Source organism: Patagioenas fasciata, chromosome 4 (genome assembly GCF_037038585.1).
Source record: "Patagioenas fasciata isolate bPatFas1 chromosome 4, bPatFas1.hap1, whole genome shotgun sequence".
NCBI lineage: Eukaryota > Metazoa > Chordata > Aves > Columbiformes > Columbidae > Patagioenas > Patagioenas fasciata.
In genome coordinates this window covers 77,086,529-77,110,098 of record NC_092523.1, presented here as the reverse complement: position 1 = coordinate 77,110,098, position 23,570 = coordinate 77,086,529, and the positions used below count along the sequence as shown (strand labels likewise).

The 23,570-nt window shown below is 40.1% G+C and overlaps 1 protein-coding gene across 1 annotated transcript; it reads right to left on the bottom strand.

The window, feature by feature from the left end:
* EIF4E (eukaryotic translation initiation factor 4E) lies at nt 1-22,963 on the bottom strand. Its single transcript, XM_065836695.2, has 7 exons — nt 22,859-22,963; nt 14,161-14,267; nt 12,958-13,053; nt 10,911-10,974; nt 8,964-9,077; nt 6,388-6,527; nt 1-4,946 (listed from the first exon to the last, which is right to left on the bottom strand). Exons 1-7 carry the CDS (start codon nt 22,874-22,876, stop codon nt 4,832-4,834), a joined length of 654 nt encoding a protein of 217 aa, XP_065692767.1. The 5' UTR covers nt 22,877-22,963; the 3' UTR covers nt 1-4,831.
* Between the last annotated feature and the right edge of the window lie 607 nt (nt 22,964-23,570).

The following is a 23,570-nucleotide window of genomic DNA, read 5'->3' as shown; positions in this document are numbered from 1 at the left end:
TTCAGTTCCTCAGAAGCTTTATTTTCATTCAAACTACAGAAATCAAGTGGTACCTTCTAATTTCCCGTTATACTTGCTATGTATTCGTACGGCTCGGGGTGAGGTGCACTAGGATAACTACCCTGCACATACGGAGGAAGATAAGGCTCAAAAACCAGCTTTACTTCAAAGAACACCAAGCCTCGACTATGAGGTTGGCTCCAATTCCTCAATAACATCAATAGGCACGACATAAAGAGAAAAAAAAATCTAAACTACCTATTGTAAGCAAAAAATCCAACAATTACAGAAAGTCATTCAAAGAAACCTTTTAGAAATAACAGAAGTTTTCTAGTTTGAAACAAAAAATAGAAAAAATAGATGAGTCATTTTTGCTTTTATATATGATATATTCACACATAGTTTCAAGTATCATTTTTCACTGTTGTCATACTTACATGGCTAGAGGTTAAAAAAGTGAACATCCCATAAGCAGATGATTAGGAGTCACACACAGTCTGTATCTGGGTTCGGCAACATCTGGAATTCTCCGCAGTATCATCATGACCAAAAAAAGCAGTGACTAAACTCAGTGTCATTTTTCCCTTTATTAAACGTGCTTTAATAAGGCTTGAAAAGTATCGGGATTATTTAAAAATGGAGATAGGAAATGCACAGGCAGTCATAAACCCCACAAATTCACAGCTACGCTTGTCACAGGCTTGTTGGGGGAAATAATATGGGTTACATTTGGTTAGCAGGCAAACTTGATACCAACAGACTGAATTCAGCTAGGATGTGTTTTATATTTAAGGCATCACACAATATAACAAGTGAATGCTGGGGAGCATAACAATCATCATGTGCTCAGCCACAATTCACAACGAGCTCTGGACATCAGAACCTGCTTTATTTCAACACAGGAAGGCTGGAAGGGCATCCATCGGCCTTTTGGGCAAGTGCCAACAGCCACCAGGCAAGAGCAGAAGGTTTTTATCCCAGGGGGAGGAATTTAAGTGCTTTTTAAAGGCTTTGCTGCAGTGCCAGAGCTGGAGACCTGCAAACAGATTCTGCTGGAATACAAAAGGTACGAGTTCAAGGCAGAAAGTCTGTTCAAGCGGCTACAGCGTCCTGCAAAGAGATCAAAATTGGAAAAAAAAAAAAAAAAAATCAAGATTTAACAGCTTCTGGAGGTTTGAAATGGAGAGGTCCAGCAAGGGCATTCAGTAGCCAGGACTGGTTTCTTACTGCTGCTCTCCTGGTCTAGTGTGGATAAACAGGTATGAAACACCAAGTGAAACAGGCAGAAACTGTTTCCTTGCCCAATATGAAAAGGCACAAATTGTGCATAAAAACATTATCGTGACAAAGACCGACCTAAAAACCTACTCGCACACACAAAAATTGCAGAAACCATTGACAGTTCTTAAGAGGGCAAAGTCATCTAAAAAGTTAAGTGCTAGGCAGTCTGAAAGCTCTATGGGTTCAGCTATTTGATTTAGTACTTTAGTGCAGGATGTTCCTAAGTTCTAGTTTTAAAACCATCAGGCCCAGACTCAGGAGTAAAGCTTCTTGGAAACAAGGGAGGTCACATACATCAAAGGGATAGACCCATGTCACTTTACTAGGCAGAAATGCAATGATTTTTTCATTTAGTAAGGGTCCCATGGAGTCCAGAATGTTATTTTTCTAAGCATTTCTGTAAGGAAAAAATTAATCAGGTGCAAGTTTGGAGCTCAGTCCAAGCTTTGCTAAAAGCTACTAACGCAAGTCCACAGAATTTGGGTAACATTAAGTTTCCTGAGCTAAAGACATCCTGAAACACAAGACAGTGACAGCACAGCAGGACAAATATAAAGCGACAATGAAAAAGCATTGCCCAGCCCCAGGCTTGCAGCACCCCTGGAAGTCCATAATTCAGAAATATTCCTCATCTTTTACCCCTTCTTCCCAGTCTATATTTTGGTTCTTACACCTCCCTGAACACAGCAGGTTTTTGCTTGCTTTCCACACTCTGCTGGTTTTGTAGCATATAAACCCACTTCCAAAGAGATGCTTCAGGCATTCATTGTTTAGTCTTCTCAGGCTGACTAAAACCACACATTGACAACAGCCACCCATTTGGCTGGAAGATTAAAAGACACCAAATATTTTGTACCAAAACTAGATACTAAAATTTAAATGTCGACTCCTTTTTTCCTTTTATGAGCCTGGGACTGTTTTATTAATATGCAGAATGGAGAGCTCGCATCCTTCCCCCATAGTATAATCATACAAACTACACCAGTATAATCAGAACATTAGTAAGCACAAAGTGATTTACAAGTTGGACAAAACTAGGCTCGTGGTCACTTCTTCTAGCAATGAATTAAAGGCATAGAAAATATACGATAAAGCAAGTATGTAATTTCATTTTCACTCAAGTCTTCTAGAAACACAGCAGCTTTTAATGGAGCAGTGAAGAGCCTAAACCAACCTACTGGAGGTTTTCACGTTACAGTGCAAGTCAGTTGGATGCTTAAATAGGCTCAGAAACCTGAGACTATAAAAAGCACCCTATCAATCACCTTTCTACACGAACAAAATGCTGCTACCCTGAACAATATCTAGTCAGTCCTGTGGGGAAATTAAACCAAACCAATGCTATATTCTCACAACAGCATTCAGTTTAATCTCAACACTTCACAGAAGGGCAGCACCACCTGTTTCTGATCTTTGCCCCAGTGCTCCCAAGTTACATACACAGAGACAACCCAATGTCACCACTCAGGTAACCAACTCATCTTCACAAGCACAACGTGTTTATTCAGAAATATCAAAGCCTTTATAAACACTACTCAGCTTGAGGCTGATGATACAGAACAGCCCTATTAAACAAACCAAACTTGCTTTGCACACCTGCAGGATCAGGGCAACCAGCTCCAGCGGCACCCGCAGCAGCCAGCACACAAACAGCCCAACAGCTCCACACCAACAGCTGTTGTAGTTAACGACCAACACTGACAGCAGAGACCATTAGATGCCTACTGTGTTTCTATTAAACAGACATATGATCCAGAATTTAATGTAATGCCTTTGTAGTATAGCCTGACGTGCTATTTACAACACACATTTCTTGTACGTGTGCAAGTGTTCAAGTCTATCTTAGCTCATAGAAACACTTCAGTGCCTTAACTGGGCAGATTTAAAAGCCTGATTTGACTGAAGCTTCACTGCCACAGTGACTAAACTTGCTTTAAGGAGTTAGCACTACAATCAACACCCCAATAAACATCTGCCTTTAACTGAAGGCTATACAGCCCTAACAAGATCTTCAAGAACATCACATGCTGAAAACCAAGAAATGAGCAATAAAAGCCTCTCACATTGTGCTCAAAACAAGCAGCTAACTCACTGGCCTTCAAAATTTTCCCTGTCATGCAAGTCACACAACCTTAGAGCTCCCACAGCAACTTTCATCTCGCTGTAAGACCTACATAACAGCGGAAAAACTAGATCCTCAGATCCTTTTATTTTGTAGCCATGTCTCTAGTGTGCTCTACTTGTACCTCAATATAGGAATTATATACTTAGAGTCACTCCAGCACTTTTAGTGTAGTTCCTATCTGAAACTAGACAGATTTCTACATACCTTCAAATTTCTTGGCTGGCATAAACCAAAGTCAAGAGAGAAACAATGCAAACCATGATCAATTAGTCCAACCGCTAAGAAAAAAACAGTAGCCACATCAATCTAACATCACTTTGATTTCGGGTGCTAGCTAATAGATTTATTAGAAGTTTCAACAGACTGTATCTCCAGACTTTATCCTTCTTGGAAGACACTACAATAGAAGCCACAGCAGAGACTGCCTTGTCAAAAGAAGTACAAATACTTGCTGTATAGATGGAGAAATAAAAGGACAAATCTAGTTGTCTAAAAGACAATTCACTGTACACATTTTATTTACAGTTTTGTACACTGCCTTAATATGAATGGGACCGCTTTTCTACTTGAGCCATTTTAACCAAAGCAAAATAACCTAAGTAATACAAAGTGTTAAAATACAGCATAAGATACAAAAACATACTATTTCTAGTAAGGAATGTAAATTATGGTGTTACATTAAAAAAATCCACAATTATGTTTAGGAAATCACACAAACAGATCACTGATTTGACTGAAATGCATCAATTTGTAGCAAAGCTTGGATGTTACAAAAAACCAAAAAATTACCAAAGAATGCACAAAATTAATGTTTATTCCACCTTTGTCATATTCCCAGATTCTTCACCAAATGTTACATGAGCAAAAACAACTGAAATCAAAATATCACTAATGTTATCAAATAGGGAAAACAAATAAATTAATCTAGCAGCCATCAGCATAGGTTACAGCAAAGATGATGCTGTATAAAAAAATTGCTAGAAAACTGTATGCACCATACTCTTTTCCAAACCAGCAAAATGTTACTGCATACAATGCAAATGTAAAACAGAGTAATTTCCTGCAGGTACAGAAATGCAACTTCTTTTCTGAATACTGTGGATAAACAAATGTGGGTTTTCTTTTTTGTAATAGTAATGTTTCTACCAAGCTATTACAGAGTGGGCTAGGAAAACATTTATGGATTCAGGGGGCGAAGTGTACTAAAATTCTGATCGGTAATGGTTACTTCAGCCAAAATAGAAAAAATTGAACACGGAAGTACAAGACAAAGGCAAATGAGACTTCTCACAAATCTTAGCAACACTTAGATGGAAATCAAATTTAAACGTAGTCCACTCTGCTTCTGAAGAGGCTTTGGTTCAGCTCCCAAATCTCGATTGCTTGACGCAGTCTCCTATGAAAGAATACTCAGAAGGTGTCTTCTTAAACAACAAACCTATTTTTAGTGGTGGAGCCGCTCTTGGTAGCTGTGTCTGCATGGGACTGGTAACCAATCACTATCTTTGGAGGAAGTCCTAATCTTTCTTTGTATACTCTCCTGGAGAAAAGAAACAGAACAACAGTCTAAGTAAAGCCCTTAGGAAGGAATTAGTAACAAGACACCTGCTTTTAAGATCCACTGACATCTTCATGAAAAATAGCTGTGTATGAGTGAGATGTAAGCCATTAATGGCACTAGCCTGGAAGCTCTGACTAAACCAGTGAATAAGCCTGTTCAACTGCAGACTTAACGAAACTACATAAAAGTTGTTTGTTTTTAACTTACCCTAATCATAATGGAGCAGTTTAGAGGACCACAGCTTACCCTCATTTTAACTGTTAAAAAGAGAGCTTAATATATTGTCTTTGGAGTTATGGAAACATGACAGCAGGTAGTAAACAACTTACCTTAGCCATTGTGTCAGTCAGTTTGAAAAATCTTTTTGACAGTTAGTTCTGTAATGGGGTTATCTTAGCTCCTTAGCTAATGGTTAAAACCATGCTAAAAGTTCACTCTGATGCCTGCTAGGTTTAATGGAAGGTTATTCTCTACTAGCAGAAGATGCATAACATGGTTCTGTTTGCGTGTTGTTAAACACCTTTCAAGTCTGAACAGGATATACAGCAAAATTGTTAATATAAGGCAGACCCCGCCAGATTCATAAAGGCCCAAATGAGGAAAGTGTCAAGAGCGCCACCCAATGAGTCAAAATGGTAGCAAGATACTATGCCTGACAGTTAAAATTTGGCCTAAAACAGATGTGCTAAGGAGGGAAGATAATCTATGCAAGCCAAAGAAAATACTAAAGCAGCCTACAATGACCAAATTGAACAGCGTGCGATTTTGAAGCATCAGTACTGCAGCATAAGGAATCCACTCGCTTTAGCAATACTTGATACATAGCAGAGCACAACGTGCATCTTCCGTAGTACAGATGAGTGATAATCTAAGATGACTAGCGTTGCTTACTGGAATGAAGACTACAACATGCTATTACACATGTCAAATACTCCATGAAACTCAGCGTTATTTTGTTTGATTTGCACTTAAACAGAGAAGAGTGTAGGAAAACATCTGTAGAGTTTCACAGCACGTCACTGTAGACCTTTTTTCAAATATAAGGACATCCTTGGGAGCTTAAGATTTACACTGCCTTTCTTCTCACCCTCACAAACTGGCATGCTGCAACAGAACCTCCACTAGCTACAGGTATTAATTACAAGGCCTCATTGTGAAATGAAAAACTTCTGCCAAGATCTGTGTTCGATTCTTCATTATTTCTAAACTACAAAGGTAGTGCAGTAGTACAAAGTAGTTACTAGTATAAGCTCAGACAAAAAAACTACACCGGAACACAAGTAATTTGGCACCGAGTTACTTGAACTTGGGAGAGAGGTCAGCACAGGCTGCATTACCTTAAAGTGCATTCCTATATCAAGTTAGCTGGCTTTAAATGCATCATTACACTTCATATATTCAAGACAATCATATTACTTACCCTATATGCGTAACAGCATCCCTGTTTTCACATTCAGTTGTCCATATTGCTATTTTATCACCCTTAGTTCTAACATTAACAACAGCACCACATACATCATCACTGTAGTCATCAAATGACTCCCCAATAAGGCACAGCAGCTACAAAACAAAGATTAACCATTAGAAGTGCAGTTGAAATCAGAATCCTGCTCCATAGGCAAACAGTGTACACAAATAACTTGGAAGAATACTACATTTTACTGCTTATAGTCACTTGCCGTACAACAATCATTTTCTGTTTATTGCAGCGTCTTCTTGAAGTTCCAAATGTTACAAGTGAATGCAAAGGCAGTCGGAGCAAGGTATCTTCCTCCTATGTCGAGTTTTCCACCTCTCCCCCTGTCCCAGCAGCTGCAAGTTCTGACACTGCTGATCATGTACATATTGTCACCTCCCACCTCATCCTCCCAATCCAAAACCAGGTAAGAATTAAAGGAATTTATTCTTTTTTTTCTAAAGCACATTTAACACAGGTAGACAAATCTGAAATTTTAAGTTTTTATGTTCATTTTCTAGGAAGAACTAAGTCAGCAACATGTCTGCTACGGAAGGTGCAACTTGGGTTCTGAAGTATGTCGGAGGTAGATCAGTCTGCAACTTGGATGAAGTGCTATCTGGTGTAGTGTTACTACCTACCAGCACACTCGGGAAGTTTCAGATCTCCCACAGACTCTAAAATGGGCATCAGTCATCCCGAACAGCGTGTAACACAAGTGCAACCATCCAAACACGCAAGTAACACAAGATTCTCTCCCACAGTTTTCTAATGGAGACGTTTGGAATTGGCACAGGTCAGGAACGGCAGCCTGAGTTCCGTCACATCCCTGTACCATTTGCTAACTGGGAAAGTGCTATGTAAAAGCTTCCACTTTCAACTCTTAAAACAAGTAATTTTCAGATACTCAAAACTGAAACTTTCTAGTGCGTAAAACAGATTCAGCCAGTCTATGCTGAATTAAAAATCCTTCTGTACACTGAAGTATTAGTGTCCAAATCGATCCCTGTTTACTCCACTTGCACAGTACATTAAATACACTGCCACTATATTAATTTTCCATAATCACTTATAACATCTGAAAATTCAATACCTGCAACTTTTTGAACAAAGTAGATCTTTCAGTACCCACCCAATTGCAATATACACACATTCACTGAGTAATGAAAGCCATAAATGTCAAAATTTAAACCACACACATTCAAAATATTGATCAACCACCTTAGTGTATATACAAGTAGGATGACTACATGTTCAATAAACACTACAGTCAAGTACATTCTTCATGAACACTGCACAACAGGGGCAAGAAAAAGTCCTCAAGGGAAGTTTAATTTGCACTTAAGAATGGTAAAGACCATTCAATTATATTAAAGTTTATTCCAAAGGGGAGTGACAAAGGAAGAGGTTTTGATTTTTGTTTTTATTGGAGAAAGTTGTTTCCAAATAATTACTGGAATTAGAAGTGGCATGGCTGTTTTAGAGCACGTGTCCCAGTCATCTGGGTATTTGGGCTCTGTGCCATCACTGCTGAACAAAAGAGCAGAAGCCTCTGGTCTTTAGTCTACATGGACTATCTACATGTTTCCAACCCCCATGCAATGGTTATCAAGAATCAGAAGGCATTTCGGGGGAGAGGCCAAATGCACACAGCAAGACACTTATTTACTCATGTGCAGTCATATCACCTAGTAGTAAAAATGCTCCTCATCCTTTCTTCAAGTCACTGCTACAGTGACCAGAAAGATTCAAATAGCTCTGGTATTTTGGACACTTTGATCCCAAAGGCCATTTCTCCCTTCGCAAAGGGTGCAATCCTTCTCACGTGTAACACCAGCAAGAAAAAGGATGAGAGGTTTGGTAAGACCAGTTTGCTCTGTACTGCCTGCACTCCACACCCCTAAAACCCATATCAGACTTTTTCCAGGCTATTCTGAGCCAGTTCCTAGACCATTCAGTCGCATCCTTTTCTACAACACATTTACTGCAACCCACAATCTCTACCTACCGTTTAAAAAAAAAACTATTCCCAAAAGGTAACAGCAACGGAAAAAGTATTTTATAATGCACAGGAAGACTCTGCTATTATTTGTCTATCCTAATGTTAAGTACAGAAATAAAAACAAAGCTGAAACTCCCTGTTTCAGCAAGACCAAAACCTGAAAACCATTCACTTGTATGAGTATTTGTAAAACAAATCATTACACTTAAGCAGCTAAATTTGGGAGTCACATTCAAGACAAAGTATTTTCCCAGTAGCATAACTGCTATTCTGTACATTCCACATGGAAAGGCTAATCTGTGTTGTAGAATTATTTCTACTGCTGCCCCTTATAAGTATTTAACAGAATACAACTACATGCAGCATCACTATAAAAAACACAAACGTATTTCAAATATAGCCTCTCAAAAACTTACAGGACTCTGTGCTGCCAGGAAGTTGGAAGTCTAGTGTGGCACACAGAAAGAACAAACCATTGAAAATATTAAATACAAATGCAAGATTCTTCATTTGCAACTTGTAAGGCCATAGTGCTTACTGTCTCTAGCCAGAAGCGATCAAGGTCACTTCGTCTCTGCTGTTTGTTTAGTGTAATTAGCCATCGTCCTCCTCGCTTGTTTTTCTCATCTTCCCACATGGGTTCAATCCCATCCTGCAAAGAACAGCCACAAGTTAAATCAGATTTGATCTGTATTTTCCCTAAAGAATAACCAAAAGGCCAGCAATAACTGAAATAGCAACTTAAGAAAAAAGTGTATAGCTTAAGATGCATACCTGTCCACAAATACTGTCTCATACCAATAATGAAATGCTAAACCAGCTTAAAAAGTGCACTTTCTCTAATGAACTTATATTTCTACGGAAGAAACAACGTTACATAAAAAACTGTAGGAACAGGTGAAATCAAACATCTACTTTGCTCCACAGGAAACCAGATAAAATTAGCAGCTACATTCTAGCGTCCTTATTTTAAGTCTTGGACTCAGTGCAACGTTGGCCAAGAACTTTTCTTATGCATAAAGAAACAGACACCCTTGGCAGTCTGGCTCTATGACTTCCTGCACACATAAGGTGAGAATAAGAAGCTTTGAATTGCCAGGCCCACAAAACTCAACAAGCCATTTAGAAGCAAGTTGCATCTTGATTCATGCTTTACCAATTGCCCTCCACTGGATTAAATGACTCTGGACACACTGATCCAAAGCCACCAGCTGCCACTCCCGTAACCAGCAGCTCTGCTGTACTTCAGTGAAGTCAATCATCAAAAAAGCACATAACTGTCTAGACAGAGAAATTTGGTTAAGAAATGTCTATTAAGACAGTCACACCACAGAACTGTGGCTGAAAACTAAGTGTTCGACGTGCAGGATGGAGTGGTGTTAGCTCACTTTAAATTTAACACCCTCACTGGCAGCTGCAGAGCTCAAACTACTTCATCACCTTTAAGAGGAACTCTTAGGAGGTCACGATTGAAGGGCAACAGCAAGAGATTGCTCAGAAGCCTGCAACAGTCACCAATTCTGTGCCTGCTCCATGCATTTGAAAAATTAAATTATTGATGATACGCAAACACAGAATAGATACACAAATTTAGGATTCATGCAAAAATACAGGCATGATCCACACGTATCCTAACATCTGTAGGGCTTCTCAAAGTTTATTAGGAAGGTTTCTCAGTCACCTAAAATATTGTTATCTTCCCAACCCAAGCATAACCACCTAAAGCTGTCGAGGTTCATAAACTCTGTCCACAGCCTACTGAGGAGTCCCAGCCAGAAGTCAGGTTCTATAAGCAAAGGAGGAGCCAGGCACCAGTATTTCGGTGATTATTTAGGTATTTGAATCCAGAAAGGAAGCTGTATGTTAGAAGCACTTCAGAGAAGTTAGGATTTAATTTAGAGCTCCAGCTGAGGCAGGATTCATGTGTACTTCCATTAGTATTTCTTACTCACTAGTCTGAACGCTTCCTCGGTATGTTTGAAGCATCAGTGTTGGGCACAATTTTCTATTTCATATGTAAGTAATACAGTGCATAACTGGTGGTGTAAAAACTAGTTATGGGAGAACTGTGCATTGGTCAGCAGTGCTCATACCTAACAGGACATTGTGGCCTCCCACAGAACTCAAACATTTCAGTAACTCCATGTCACAACAAGTGACAGAGCTGAAAAATCTTCTGTATTGTAAAAATTAAGACTTTATTTGCACGAACATGCCAAACATAGGATGAAGATAAATATAGGAATGGATTAAAGTGTACTGGCTCTGAAGTGTGTTAAGGCAGGTATTTGCATTTTCAGAAATAGTGACAGCTTGATTTTCAGAGGGCACATGTTCGGGACTTTCTAAAAAAATTTAACACCTTTAGGACATTCCCAACCACTTTCCTAAATATCTGAAATGAAATATTTGGACAGTGTCTTGCTTAGTCAGGAAATCATCCATCAAAATCCTTAACTGAAGAAAATAAGATTAGCAAGCATACCTTAAAGAGCGAGTAGTCACAACCAGGCATTAAATTACTAGAGAGCTGGATATGGTTGTATAAACTATAAGAGGAAAAAAAGCAGGGTTAAAAACTGGGCATTATTTTAAAGTACAAAATTCTTAGAAGAAGAAGACATGACAGAATAAAACACAAAAATTAAAAAGCATTAAAGTTATTTCAGAAGCAACCCTATTTTCAGCAGTATAAAATCATTAGCTTATAATGTTCTTGGCTTAAAGAAGTAGAATGGAAACTGGTTCATGAACACCTGCTGGATTCCTATACAACAGTATTTTCCAGAAATACCAATGCTGCTTTTAAACCCAGTTCTAACAAAGCTATGAGAAACATAACTCGCTGAACTTTCATGTCAACGAGTTCTCTGTGCATGTGTATTCTGTACATATACATACCTGGAATAAGGATAATTGTTTGTATTTCTAAGGTTACTCTCTCTGCAGAGAGTGGTTTCGGGAGAAATAGTCAATGTTACTATTTAACACAATATTCTAGGGATGAAGGCTGTGGGCCTGATAATTAAAATTGAAATACAGGCTCAAAAGGCAAGAGCAGATGACTGAAACAACAAAATAAAATATATACTCCAAATTAAATATAAAAGTTTGCAATTTGCAGGAAAGAAGAAAAGGAGTACATACGGTCTCCTCTAACAAGACAGATGCCTTTTTTCCTGCACAGACTTCAGAAAAAGGCCTGCACATACCACAACAAACTGTAGTCCCAGACTAACTAACATTCAAGCATGGTCCAGCACTGTAAAGGAAATTAATTACCGTGATGCTCTAACAATTAAAAACCAGGTATAGGAATTACAAAGCCAGTTACAGATTGATCAGCTTCCTTCTTTTAAGCTTACCTTACCATTTTCTCCCTAGAACTTCACACCTACTTCCCACTCTGACCACAATAGAGGTACAACTTCAACTGCTTTTGACTGATTCTGTACTTGGACTGCAGACATCTAGATTCAGTCTTTTGATTACCCAGACTATCTTGGTTATAGGAGCTCAAAGAAACCTTAACCAACTTTATAGCATGTTTCAAACCATTTAGCCGCATCTCACATACCCCAAGGCAGCAAAATACTGTTCACTCAACCATCGGTCATCCCATAGAAGGAATGGGAAGATGGTTACAATCACAGAATCCTATTGCCCTCCCTGGCAACTGCACTGATAGTTACTTGAAAATTTTAAGTATCTTTATTTCTTTACCGCAGGTGCTAATGGGTCACTCACTGATAGGTCCTTACTATTCCAAAGACACCTCCTCTCCCTTACTGGTCATACCCAGCAGAACCCTACCAATCAACAGAGCACAAAACACTAAGAAAGGTCAAATATATAATGCATTTTTTGATCATCCATTTCATGTCACTTGCATTTTCTTCACATTTCATCATTATGGCATGCAAAAATCTTCCAAGCCAGCCACCCGAATTTGACTGAAGCAAGTGTCTGGAAAGCACAGGCCTACTTTAAAAGGCTTTGTTCTTGCTGTTCAAGCCCAACTGCTTTTGCAGAGCTTTGATTTAGAATGACGGTATTTTCTTCTGTAACCTCTAATGAACTTATTTAAAGGATGCCACTAATCAGCACAAATCTCTCAAGTACTACGCTACAGAATAAGGTACCCCTGAACGTCTGAAAGTGAGCCAGCTGTCTGAGAACTTAACAGCAAAAATCAGCGCCAATGAAGGAACAATCGGTTGGCTACAAGAATTTACAGATTTGTGTCACTATGAGATAGCTACTGAACAAACACATTTCTACATGTATGTCATGTATCTATGAATAAGAGCAGTGTTGCAGTAATAACAGCAAGACTATTAAGGTATGAGAAACTTCTTCAATCACCTTCTCTTTGAAAATTACATTCTACCATTGTGAAGAATGAGGTAGACCTCACCTTCAATTTCACAAACATTTCAGATTACACTCAAAGCTGCAATTAATGGAGTGTTGTTTGGCATAAACATCACAAACATACACCAGGACTATTATGCAGAAAAATCGTTACTTACGCCCAAAAATCTTCAACAGTATCAAACTTTGAGATAAGACGAAGATTCGCTTGCCAGGTTTTGCTCTTGTCATTTTTAAAAAACCAGAGTGCCCATCTAAAGGAAAACAAAATAACATGATAGCATCTAGAAACGTAAGTAGATTTAAAATAACTCATTTGTATTGTTATAACCAAACTGAAAATACTACCAGCAAAGAAGTCAGTTTTCATCAACAAGCTACATAAGAAATTCAGTTCTCAAATCCAAGTCCAGCTAGTAGCACAGATCCATTTCCAGTCATTTCCTTGTCCAGGTTACAAAAGCTAATTATACAACTCCAAAGTTAAGCATGACAAAGTTTCCCAAGCACTCAAATAATAGGAGAGCATAAATTTTAAAAGGGAAGCTTCATAAAGCTTAGTAATGGCAACAATCTTGCTTAAAAACAAAACAAAACCACAAAACAAACAAACAAAACCCCCAACCAAACAACAAAACCACCACACCATCTTTAACTGTTTCAAGTTTTTAAATCTACATATGTAAAGAAAAGACTAAATGAAAAAAATTCCACCCATTTTTCTTCATTATCTCCACTGGGTACAAATCTCAGGACAGTATAAATTGAACCTTTTGCACAAAAACGCTCCTTCTGGATCTAAAAAGGATCATTTAAAGTGCTAGAACATGAGACCTGATGAGGCACTTAACAAAACAGCCTTATTTTTCATTCTGATAGTTTCAGTGGTTTTGAAATCACTCAGGTCAGCACAAGAGTATATTTCTCTTCTCACAGTAGAGTACTTTAAGTCACCAGGTGCTAATCTGTTGTTTTGAGACCTTTCCTGACATTTCAAACTTTGTTTTAAAAGTTTCCTCTTTTCCAGTAATGCCACTTGTAAAAGAGTGTCAGCATCTATTTAATCAAAGTGGTTAGAGGGATGGAAGTTGAGAGAAAGACAAGGGACAATGGGACAGACAAGGGACAATGTGATGCACAAAGCCCAGCACTAAAGCACACGCAGTGGTTTTCCACACTTGCTCAAAACTTCCAAAATAAGGTATCACCTAAGTAAAAGGTTTAACTTTGGGGCAGCACCTACCTACCAATGTTAAATACTGAGCGCACTATGAAAATCTGCAAAGATTTTCAGCTTCTGTAAAATCACAGGCATTCTTCTACCTTTGGCAAACTTACAATAATGCTTCTGTACTATTTACCTGTTTTGTAGTGGATGCTTAACGTACTGCTCAGGGCTGGCAACCTCCTGACTGGGTGCTGACTCGGTTTTCTCCTCTTCTGAAGGCTGAGTGTTAGGAGTGGTTTCCTGTGTGAAAAAAGGAGTTGTTAATACATTCCTTCCCCATTTTTTGTAAAGTAATTCAGTTCTTTGAAGTAACTTTCAGAAGGCTGAAGCCAAGAGTTCCTCTAATTCATCTTGGATTAGGGGCCCAAATAACATCATGGAAGCACAATCTGCATGCCTCTTTTCTTAAACAGGTCCCACAATAAATACTAACAGTAGGAATTCACATGCTGCTCTTCAGCAATTTGCTTCCCGTGCCATTTGTTTGCAGAATGGTTTACTTAATATAAATTGTCTTACTTTGAAGGAGTTCTGAGTTATTTCAGAAATACACAATACGTTATCTAGAATATGCACATCTGAAAAATAAATTCCAGAATAATTTCAGAAGGAAAATTATTTTTAAAATCACTTTGAGAAAGCATCATTGGAAAGAGATGTACAGGCCTTGTTTATTTAGAAAAATCTGTTATTACAAGTGGGAGACGTGCTTACAATACTCAGGTCTGAAATAAGCTATGACAAGCAACTCGAAACCAAAGCAGTACCTAAGTCTTTGCGTTTGAAACATCACTACTAACACAGCTTCAGCCACCAAACAGCAGCATTTAAACACTTATCGGTTCTCAAATTTCAAACTGACATGTCATTACACGTTTACCACAGATTAAACTGACTCCAAGTATTTTTTTTTCAAATCTCTACAGACAGTGCTAGATGTCCAATATACTCTAACACAAAGAAGTGAAATAATATATTCCCTTTGCATGCAAATCCCCTTGAGCTTGTCATTCAGTTCAAGAAGCCACTGTGTCAGGTTTGAAATTCTAATGCCATTCCTTCAAAGCAGGGAACACAAAGCTTGATTGTGAGGCCAAGTGTCCCCACCAGTTACCACCATCCCTTTCTGATGTGCAATCTGTGCTAGAGTATTACAGACAAGGACTGAGAACGAGAGCTCATTCCCTACAGCTAACACAAAAATGCCTGGACTGCTGACCCTGTGAATGAAAAAGCACTTCAGTAATATTAAACAAATACTAACTACAGCAGACTCTAGACATTCCTAAACGTAGCAATACAGTAAGTAGTACTTAATTTAAACTTTGTGGTTGTAATAGAACAAAGTAACATAGGATAAAGTAATGGTAAGTTATCTAATTAATGGAATAGTTTACTCCAGATATTTGTGCTACTCAGTTTATCATCACCAAAACTGCTGAAAAGTGGAATGGATTTGAAGTGATAAACTCATACTGTTTAACCTTCACAGGCCCAGCTGGCAAACCTGTCTGGTAACACCTAAAGATCTGCCTTAATACAGATTTTCTTTATCAATATATTTAGCATTATTAAGCATGATATTATGTTTTACTTCAGAGAAATTATACCTGCATGCTTGAAAATAATCAAGTACGCTTTAGCTGGCAGCTTACCAAGAAAAATCAGTTTAAAAGCTAACTTACATCCCATTTAAGAACGCTTTCACATTCTCCCAGCTCACAGCGAAAAGACTGAGATGCAAAGGCCTAACAGTGGCAGTGACAATGAGGACAGTGCTTTGATTTACACAGCACAAGGGGCAGGTGGCACAATTTCCTGCCTCTTAATAAAACTAAATGCTTTTTGAAGATTCCTGAATGGCAACACTGAGAACGCCACAGTGTTGAACAATCTGTCAAATCTCCTTCAGCGGGATACTATAAAAAGCTAAACAGATCTTTGAAACACTTAGTAAGTGCTTCAAATTCTATCCAGAATAAAACGTCTAGTGTTAGCCCCACTCATTGTCAAGTGGATGGGATCAAATATACATCTTTCCCTTTAATCACACACGAGAACTCCACAAAACAAATTAAGATCATCAATACACAAAGGCTGTAAAATACACCAAAGCAGCATTTCAATATTTCCTCCTCCAAGTTACCATTCATATTATCCTGCCAAAAGCCAAGTACAGACAACTACAATTTAAGTGTTGCCCCTTCAAGGGCTTCTAACTAGAAGAGTTAGAAATATTACATGTGCAAATACAATGAGCACACAAGAAAAATCTTGTTGAATGTTTGGAAGTAAATAAAGCACTGCGTTTTGTGGTAAAGCTTGGTTTTGCACACAACACTCTGCAGTGGTGACATCTAGTATTTACAATAGATTTACAAATGCTATTATACTCAAGATTTTTACATGAAATAGACTCTCTCGACAAGTGCAGAGTATTTTCCAAAAATCATTTCAGTTTGCTGAAATCATTCATGTTTGCTTAGCAAATAGCTTCCAATATATAAAGAGATAATCCTAAAGTCTCCCTGGTCTGTCTTCCAGAAGTATCCTAAATAAATCAAGCAGAAGAATTAACACAAAACTACTAAGCACATGCAGGGTTATGCCACTTCATAGCTTCTAGTACAAGACAACAGAAAGGATTCAGGTAGCACCTTCTAGACCATTAAAAAAATGCAATGAGCATCAATATCTGCCCAGTACACAGAACACCCTTCACATAACTAACATCCAAGTCCATTTCTGGACAAATGGAAGTCATCTGACTCAGCACAAGTGTTCTAGTTAAGTCACCACAAGTCCCTTGAGATATTTTGAAAGCCACCTGGCATTAATGAAATCAGACTTGACTATTATTTCAAGTTCCTGTCCAAAAAGTACATGACAACTCACCTTCAAGGCCTGGTTGTGCCCCTGCCCCAGGATTACACCACTCACTGAAAAACTAACCCAGCCACAAGAGGGTTTTTATTTCCAGCACCAGGCTGCCTGTCAAGGACAGGTATGGCTGTACACACCAGAATGAACCTGGAAAAGGTGTAAAGTTGGAAGCAGAACATTCTACCACAAAACAGTTTTCTGGCTGCTCTAAGTCAGAAGCAGCTTGTTTTCACTGCTGCTTAATTCCCACTGCCATCAAGGAAAACAGAAGAAGGCTCATTTTCATTTTTGGCTGGTTAATCATATCAGCTCCCATTTCCTTTCATCACTGTTATCTCACTATTCTGACCACCAATCTAAAGAATTTGTATAGCAAAGCACTTTTCATTTATTAGTCAAATACAAAGCATATAAATTCACCAAATGGCATTCAAAGTTCATTCCCTGTATTCAGGCTCTTTCCAGACACTGAAATTCTACCCCAAACCACAAGCATGCAGGTTTGAAGATTCTATAAATACAACATGAATTAAAGTGATACTATAGACATTTCACCAGTTCACACCTTGAAATTGCTACACTATTATCCTGAAGTCAGACTGTCTCCATGAGCAGTTTCTGAACTACTAAATTTCAAATCCTTCATAGTACTTTACTGTTGCTCATAACTAATGCATTCTTTAACCTAAAATTGACTTTGCATCTACTATTAAACTAATGCTGCTTTTAAAATAGTTGTAATAAAATAGGGTAGTATTACCAGATAAACTGGAAAGCTTCATATGGCAAATCCTACACCTCGTACACAAGACAGCACATAATTAAAAGTGACATTTATTCATTACCCACATGGGGTTTTTTTTGATGTAGGAATCAGCTTGCAGAAGTCCACGAAACATTTGCCTACTCAGCATTTAATGACTGTGCATATCCGCACGTTACTTGGGTTCTGACACTTGCAGATTTAATTGGTGTTATTATTCTTTCCCCAGAGCACGTAATGACCAACATATTAAAGGAAGGTGTGCGTGTCACTGGGACAGGAAGCAAATAGCACTTACAGTAAAAACTGCTTCTTCAGGTTTGTCTGTTGTAGAGAACAACGAGCTCAACCAGGTTTCACCATGTTCGTATCATCTAATTGTCTACAGAAGCTGTTTAGGAAGCCCGGTTGAGAGCGCGCAACATTCACATCCCAAAAGGACGTAACCGAGCACTACTATGCATTCTTGGTGAAAGTTAAGAGAATCAATTAGTGGAAAAGGCTTCCAAAATTTTCTTGCATTAAACTGAAATAAGTTACATTTGAGAGCTTCCACCTTTTTGTTTGGGGTTTCCAACAGAATGAGAAAACCTAGTTATGAGGTGTCTAGGGAAAAAGCATGTCAACTACTGGTCCTCAAGCTTCTCGAGGATAACTACTACTACACCACAGTTAGGATAACAACTCAAGGTACAAAATCAGGAGCAACTTATGTCAAAATAGTCTGGATAAAAAAGGGATTTATGCCCATCCACAAGCAACTATTATGTGTTGTAAGAAAAAACAAGTGATCTGATATGCAATTCTGAGGAATGAATATGCAGAGGTAAAAATCACAGGTAGTATGTGTAATAACAACTGGTACCAGCAGTCACTTGTTACCAATTAAACAGTGTTAAATAGCTTTCCAGACACCAGGAGAGAAAATTTTCTAGGCATGACATAACAAAGCCTAATACAGAACAACTACCCTAACTACATATATTATTACTTAGACCACCATAGCTTTTTAGAAAGGCATTCACTATTAGAACACAAATATGGGACATGATTTTAACTGAGTGGCAACACATCGAATTAGAATAGAAGCACGACACATGCACGGGACAGGAACAAAAGGCTGAAGTAGTCCCACATTTCCTCCAGAGTCAGGTTTACGTACAGCCCTTTCGACTTCTGAAAAAAATGGGTTATATATGCTTAAAAGCACCCATCAGATTTTCAACACTTAACTCACAAACTTACAGCTAGAATTAGCAAACAAGTTAGAGGTATGTTAAAAATACTCCCCTATCTTCGTGTTTTTTCTAGTGGTCTAAGCAGGCCGCCCTCGTGCTAACACTTCTCACTCCAATCTGCTGCTGTCTTTGCTACTGAAACATGACATTGATCCATGGGATGAGATGATTCCACATCTAATGTTCTGTTAGTTCTAAGGCACTCAGACAAGAAAGCAGAAACTTCCCCAGACTACCGAGAACTGTTCAGATGATTTAAGGGACAAAATCCATCTGTAACACCTCCAATCTCCCCACGCACTTCTACGCAATAGACACAAAACCACCCCAAAGGAATATATTGAGCCATTCAGTGTAGTTTTACATCAGCTGAAAAGTTAAGACACATTCTTCAGAAAAAGACTTGAAAACAAAATTGTATAATGTACAGAGGTCAGTCTTCAATCAAAAAATAAAGTCCTGGACATACCATTGGTATGTTCAATTACTGTAAAGCAAGTAATGTAACAAACTTTAAGTAGCAAGAACACGCAAAAAACCTGACCACTATTCATTTAAACAACTGTTCTCCACCTTTAGAAAATAAAAACCTTCTCAATCATTAAAATATTTCTGCCTTACATCCACTATATAAGAATCAAGGACAACTGTCACTTTCAGGCAGTGAACAGGACATCTGTGTTACTCAGGACACATCTTTAGATCACATGTGCAGCACCCTCATCATGTGAAGGTTTTAGAGATGAACAGGTTTTAGGACTTTAAGAAGTGACTGACTGCTTTAAGTTCTGGGTTAAAAACAGTATCCAAACTTAAGTTTAACCTTGACTTTAGAATATTTCAAAAGTGAAAATTGTTTGAGGGGAAAAAAACACCACCTCACATTAATTCACTTCTAAAATCTGCATCTCTCTACCAACACCCTTCATTTGATTCTTTCCCCCTACCCCCTGAAAATTCACACAGATCTTAACAAAGCTGCCCAAATGGTCACATTTTCTCATCAAAAATTTACCATGTACCTCCACACCTGCAGGTGGTATCAGTAAATTAAACACAACTCAGTCTCATACGCTATTCTTATGCATTACCTTGAAACAAGCTTGACATTTGATAGGCGGTGCGAAATGTAATTTTTTCAAATTGCTTTCAGAAAAACGTTTATCCCCCCAAAAAATCACAAGTTGTCCAACAACTTCCTCCTCTTAGTAAAAAAGAGGTAGCTTTGTATTCAGTCAGAAAGGTTATTTACAATTAGAAAGACAGTTTGATAGACACTCTCAATTACTAACCAGCACACAAGATACATTTATCATGCATCATTTCAGAAAAATGCAATGAGCAAGCAACTGTGTTCACAACATTACAGCTGAGTAGTACACTGATTCCAACCATAGCAGGTCCCTGACTATATTATAGCAGAAATACCAAGTAATAAGAATAAGTCTAAAGTTGAACGTGGCCTGCACTTAATTTACATCCTACCCATCTGCCAACAATACAAAAGAAATACCTTTCAGCCTAACTTCGATTTTTGGAGTAATTTTAAACTTTCCAGAACTCCTATGCCCTATACCACTGTGTTCATAACCCCTTAGTGCTAATAACTGTTTCATTTAAAGTAAGATTTGAGTCCTGCCTATTGATGATTAGCTGTTTAAACAAGCATTTTCAAATTATACACCAATGAAGTGTCACCAATGTCTCTTAAAATGCAGAGTTAAATTCACAAGAATTGCATTTGCACAAATATAAAGATAACTGTCATCAAGAAAAAAAGAAGCACGATGACCATTTCCAGTTTGAACCGTGAGGGATCAGATGCTCACATGTAAGTTACTTCCACATGTATTATTATAAACACCTAGAAATTACAGGCTTCATGTGGTTACATTTAAAAGTCACCTTTGGTAAACTACTGTTTACTAAAGCATTACTACTGGTTTTGTTGTTGACTTTGTGGACTTTTGCACAATGTTATCTGATGACATTTAGTCCTCAAAGGTTACAATATGAGCACACTAATAGGACACACTCCTGCATATTCTCTCAAATTAATCTAGAATAGTCTGAAAAAAGAAGCCATCTGGATAGCACAAGAAAAACAGCTTTAGCCTGTCAGGCTTGTAGACGTTCAAGTTTTCCACAACATTAAGTGTCTATGGCCTCAGTCACTACGCGAGCCTAACTTTAAGCTTCAGCAGGAGAAGTGTGAGCCACCTAAAAGGACAATGAACAAAAATGTCATTATTTAAATCAATTTGAAAATAATCAAGCATAGCTGATGTTTGTTTCCTGAAACCAAATGTACATCAGCTACGGCAGAACACTGAACAGCAGCATTACTTTAAACTGTCGTGAGCATTGTCCTATCTTCCTCTCTTACGGGCTCAGCACAACCATGTGTCACTGCATGGTGAACTGGAGCTGGGAAATCAATCTTGCTGGGAAATTCCACAGCAAAAGGAATTTTTTATTTTTTGCCTAAATTAAGCCCCAGATCTACCTCAACAGGCAACATCACACTTACATAAGAACAATGGAGAGAATGGTGCAGAGCCAGGCTTACATCAGCACCACAGCCAATGAAGCCACAAAACCATGTCGTTAGAGTCATTCCAATCTCCAACGGCCATCAATATTACAAATCATTTATCACAGCCCCTGCTAAGGTCATCACAAAACACTGGAAGCTCTCATCTTCAGGTATGTGGGCTACAGCTCAGAAAGATCAGCTTTGGGATGAGAAAACAAGTGTTTAACACTGTGGCTGGAGAACATGGGAAGGTGCTGTCGGTGGTCCATGTCACTACTTCAACAAGGGACATTCTTCCTGTTCAGAACTGCTAGTCAAGCCATTTATAAACGCTGAGCAATTTCAACCTCTTCCTTGTAAGTAAAGGTGGAGTCTTTTGGGGTTTTTTTGGAAGAAGGTCATAAGGAGAAGATCAATGTCCCTTATGCAAATAGGTAAAATTAATCCTTATTTAAAAACAATGTGATTTTTCAACCTTAAACGTCTTTTGTCTAAATGTTACAAAGCTTCTCCAAAGTACACGCTGGCTATTTATTCATAGTTGGCAAGCAGCAGCAAGAAACTAGCCTTCCTTAAGTTTCTGTTTCCTTGAAACCCTAACACAGAGTCTTCTGCTGCCCATGACACACGAGCATGTGGGGATTAGAACAACAACTACACTTGGACCACCTCCAGCTGCTTCAGTTCTTTACAGAAGCACAGGCTAGGACAGTGTTTATAAAACAGAGCATAAACAGAGCTTAATATCTGGAAAAAGAAATAAAGTACTTAATTATCGTGAAAACTACAAAAAAACTTGGATAAAAATACAGTTTGAATCCAGAAAGATGACATAACCGGAAAAAGCCAGTTTGGTTCACAACACGCCTCAAGCCTCACCAGTCCCGCTGTTTTCTCGTTTCAGTCGCTCCTGCTCCGCGTTCAACCCGGACCTCCCCGGGCCCGCTCGCCGGGAGGGCGCTCGCCGGCCGCCAAGGAAGCGCCGAACCCGCCGGGCTCTCCGGGCGGAAAGCAACATGGCCACCCCCACCGCGCCACACGCGGCCGCCGGCCGGCCCGGCCGACCCCGGCGTTCCCCCCGCAGCGCCGCGGGGGCGGCCGGGCCGCGGCACAATGGGCGCCCCAGGCCCCGCTCCCGCCCCGCTCGCCCGCTGCCGTGTGGCGGTGCCGGCGCTGCCCTCAGGCCGCCTCCCCCCCTCAGCGCGGGCTGGCGCCTCCCGCTCCCCTCCCCCGCCCCGGCCCCTGCGTGCGTGCGCTCCCCGCCCGCCTCACCCCGGCGCCCCCGCCGCTCCGCCCGCCACCCGGCCGAGCGCCCGCCGCCCCCTCGCCCGGGAGAGCTGCGGCTTGAGAAGGAGACGACGGCGGCGGGAGGGTGAGGAGGACGGGCGGGAGAGGGGAATAGAACACTCACCGGTTCCACCGTCGCCATCTTAGATCGATGCGATCGCAGAAGCGCCGCGGGGCGGGGAGGGGGCGGGTAAAGGGCGCAGGTTCGAACCCGGTTGGCCGCCTGGAGGTCACGTGAGCCCGGCGGCCGTTGGGGAGCGGGGGAGGGGGATGTGCGGGCGGTGCATGCCGGGAGTTGTAGTCGCCGAGCGCGGGGGAAGCCGGGAACCTCTGTCCCCGCGAGGCGCCGTCACGTGGGGAGGAAGAGGCGGGCAGCGGCGCAGGGGCGGGGCCCTGCGCATGGCACGTGCATGGAGCGTACGGCGCGTGCGCGCTCCCGCACGCACCGGTGTGCGGGCCGCGTGCTCCGCCGCGCGCCGGATCTGTTCTATTTGTCCGCGCTGGGGGCGCGGCGCGAGAGCGGCCGTTTGAACCGCGCGTGCCCGGGACAAGCGGCGGGAGCACGTGCAGATGCGGCATCGGCCGCAGACGGGCCCGGCGGGCACATCACACGGGGCGGTTAGAATGTGGAATCCTTTCTGTTGAAGAGACCCCCGGGATCATCGAGTCCAACCATAACCCAACCCAACTCCAGCACTAACCCATGTCCCTAAGAACCTCGTCTAAACGCCCTTTAAACCCCTCCAGGGATGGTGACTCCACCACTGCCCTGGGCAGCCTGTTCCAATGCCTGACAGCCCTTTCCAGGAAGAATTTTTTCCTAATATCCAATCTAA

Excerpts from the sequence above, each read along its gene's own strand:
- EIF4E (XM_065836695.2), bottom strand. Across the intron at positions 10,975-12,957 it reads ACTGTTGAAGATTTTTGGGC|TTTATACAACCATATCCAGC; the intron begins GTAAGTAACGAT and ends TTCCTCTTATAG. Across the intron at positions 6,528-8,963 it reads ATCGCTTCTGGCTAGAGACA|CTGCTGTGCCTTATTGGGGA; the intron begins GTAAGCACTATG and ends TTTGTTTTGTAG.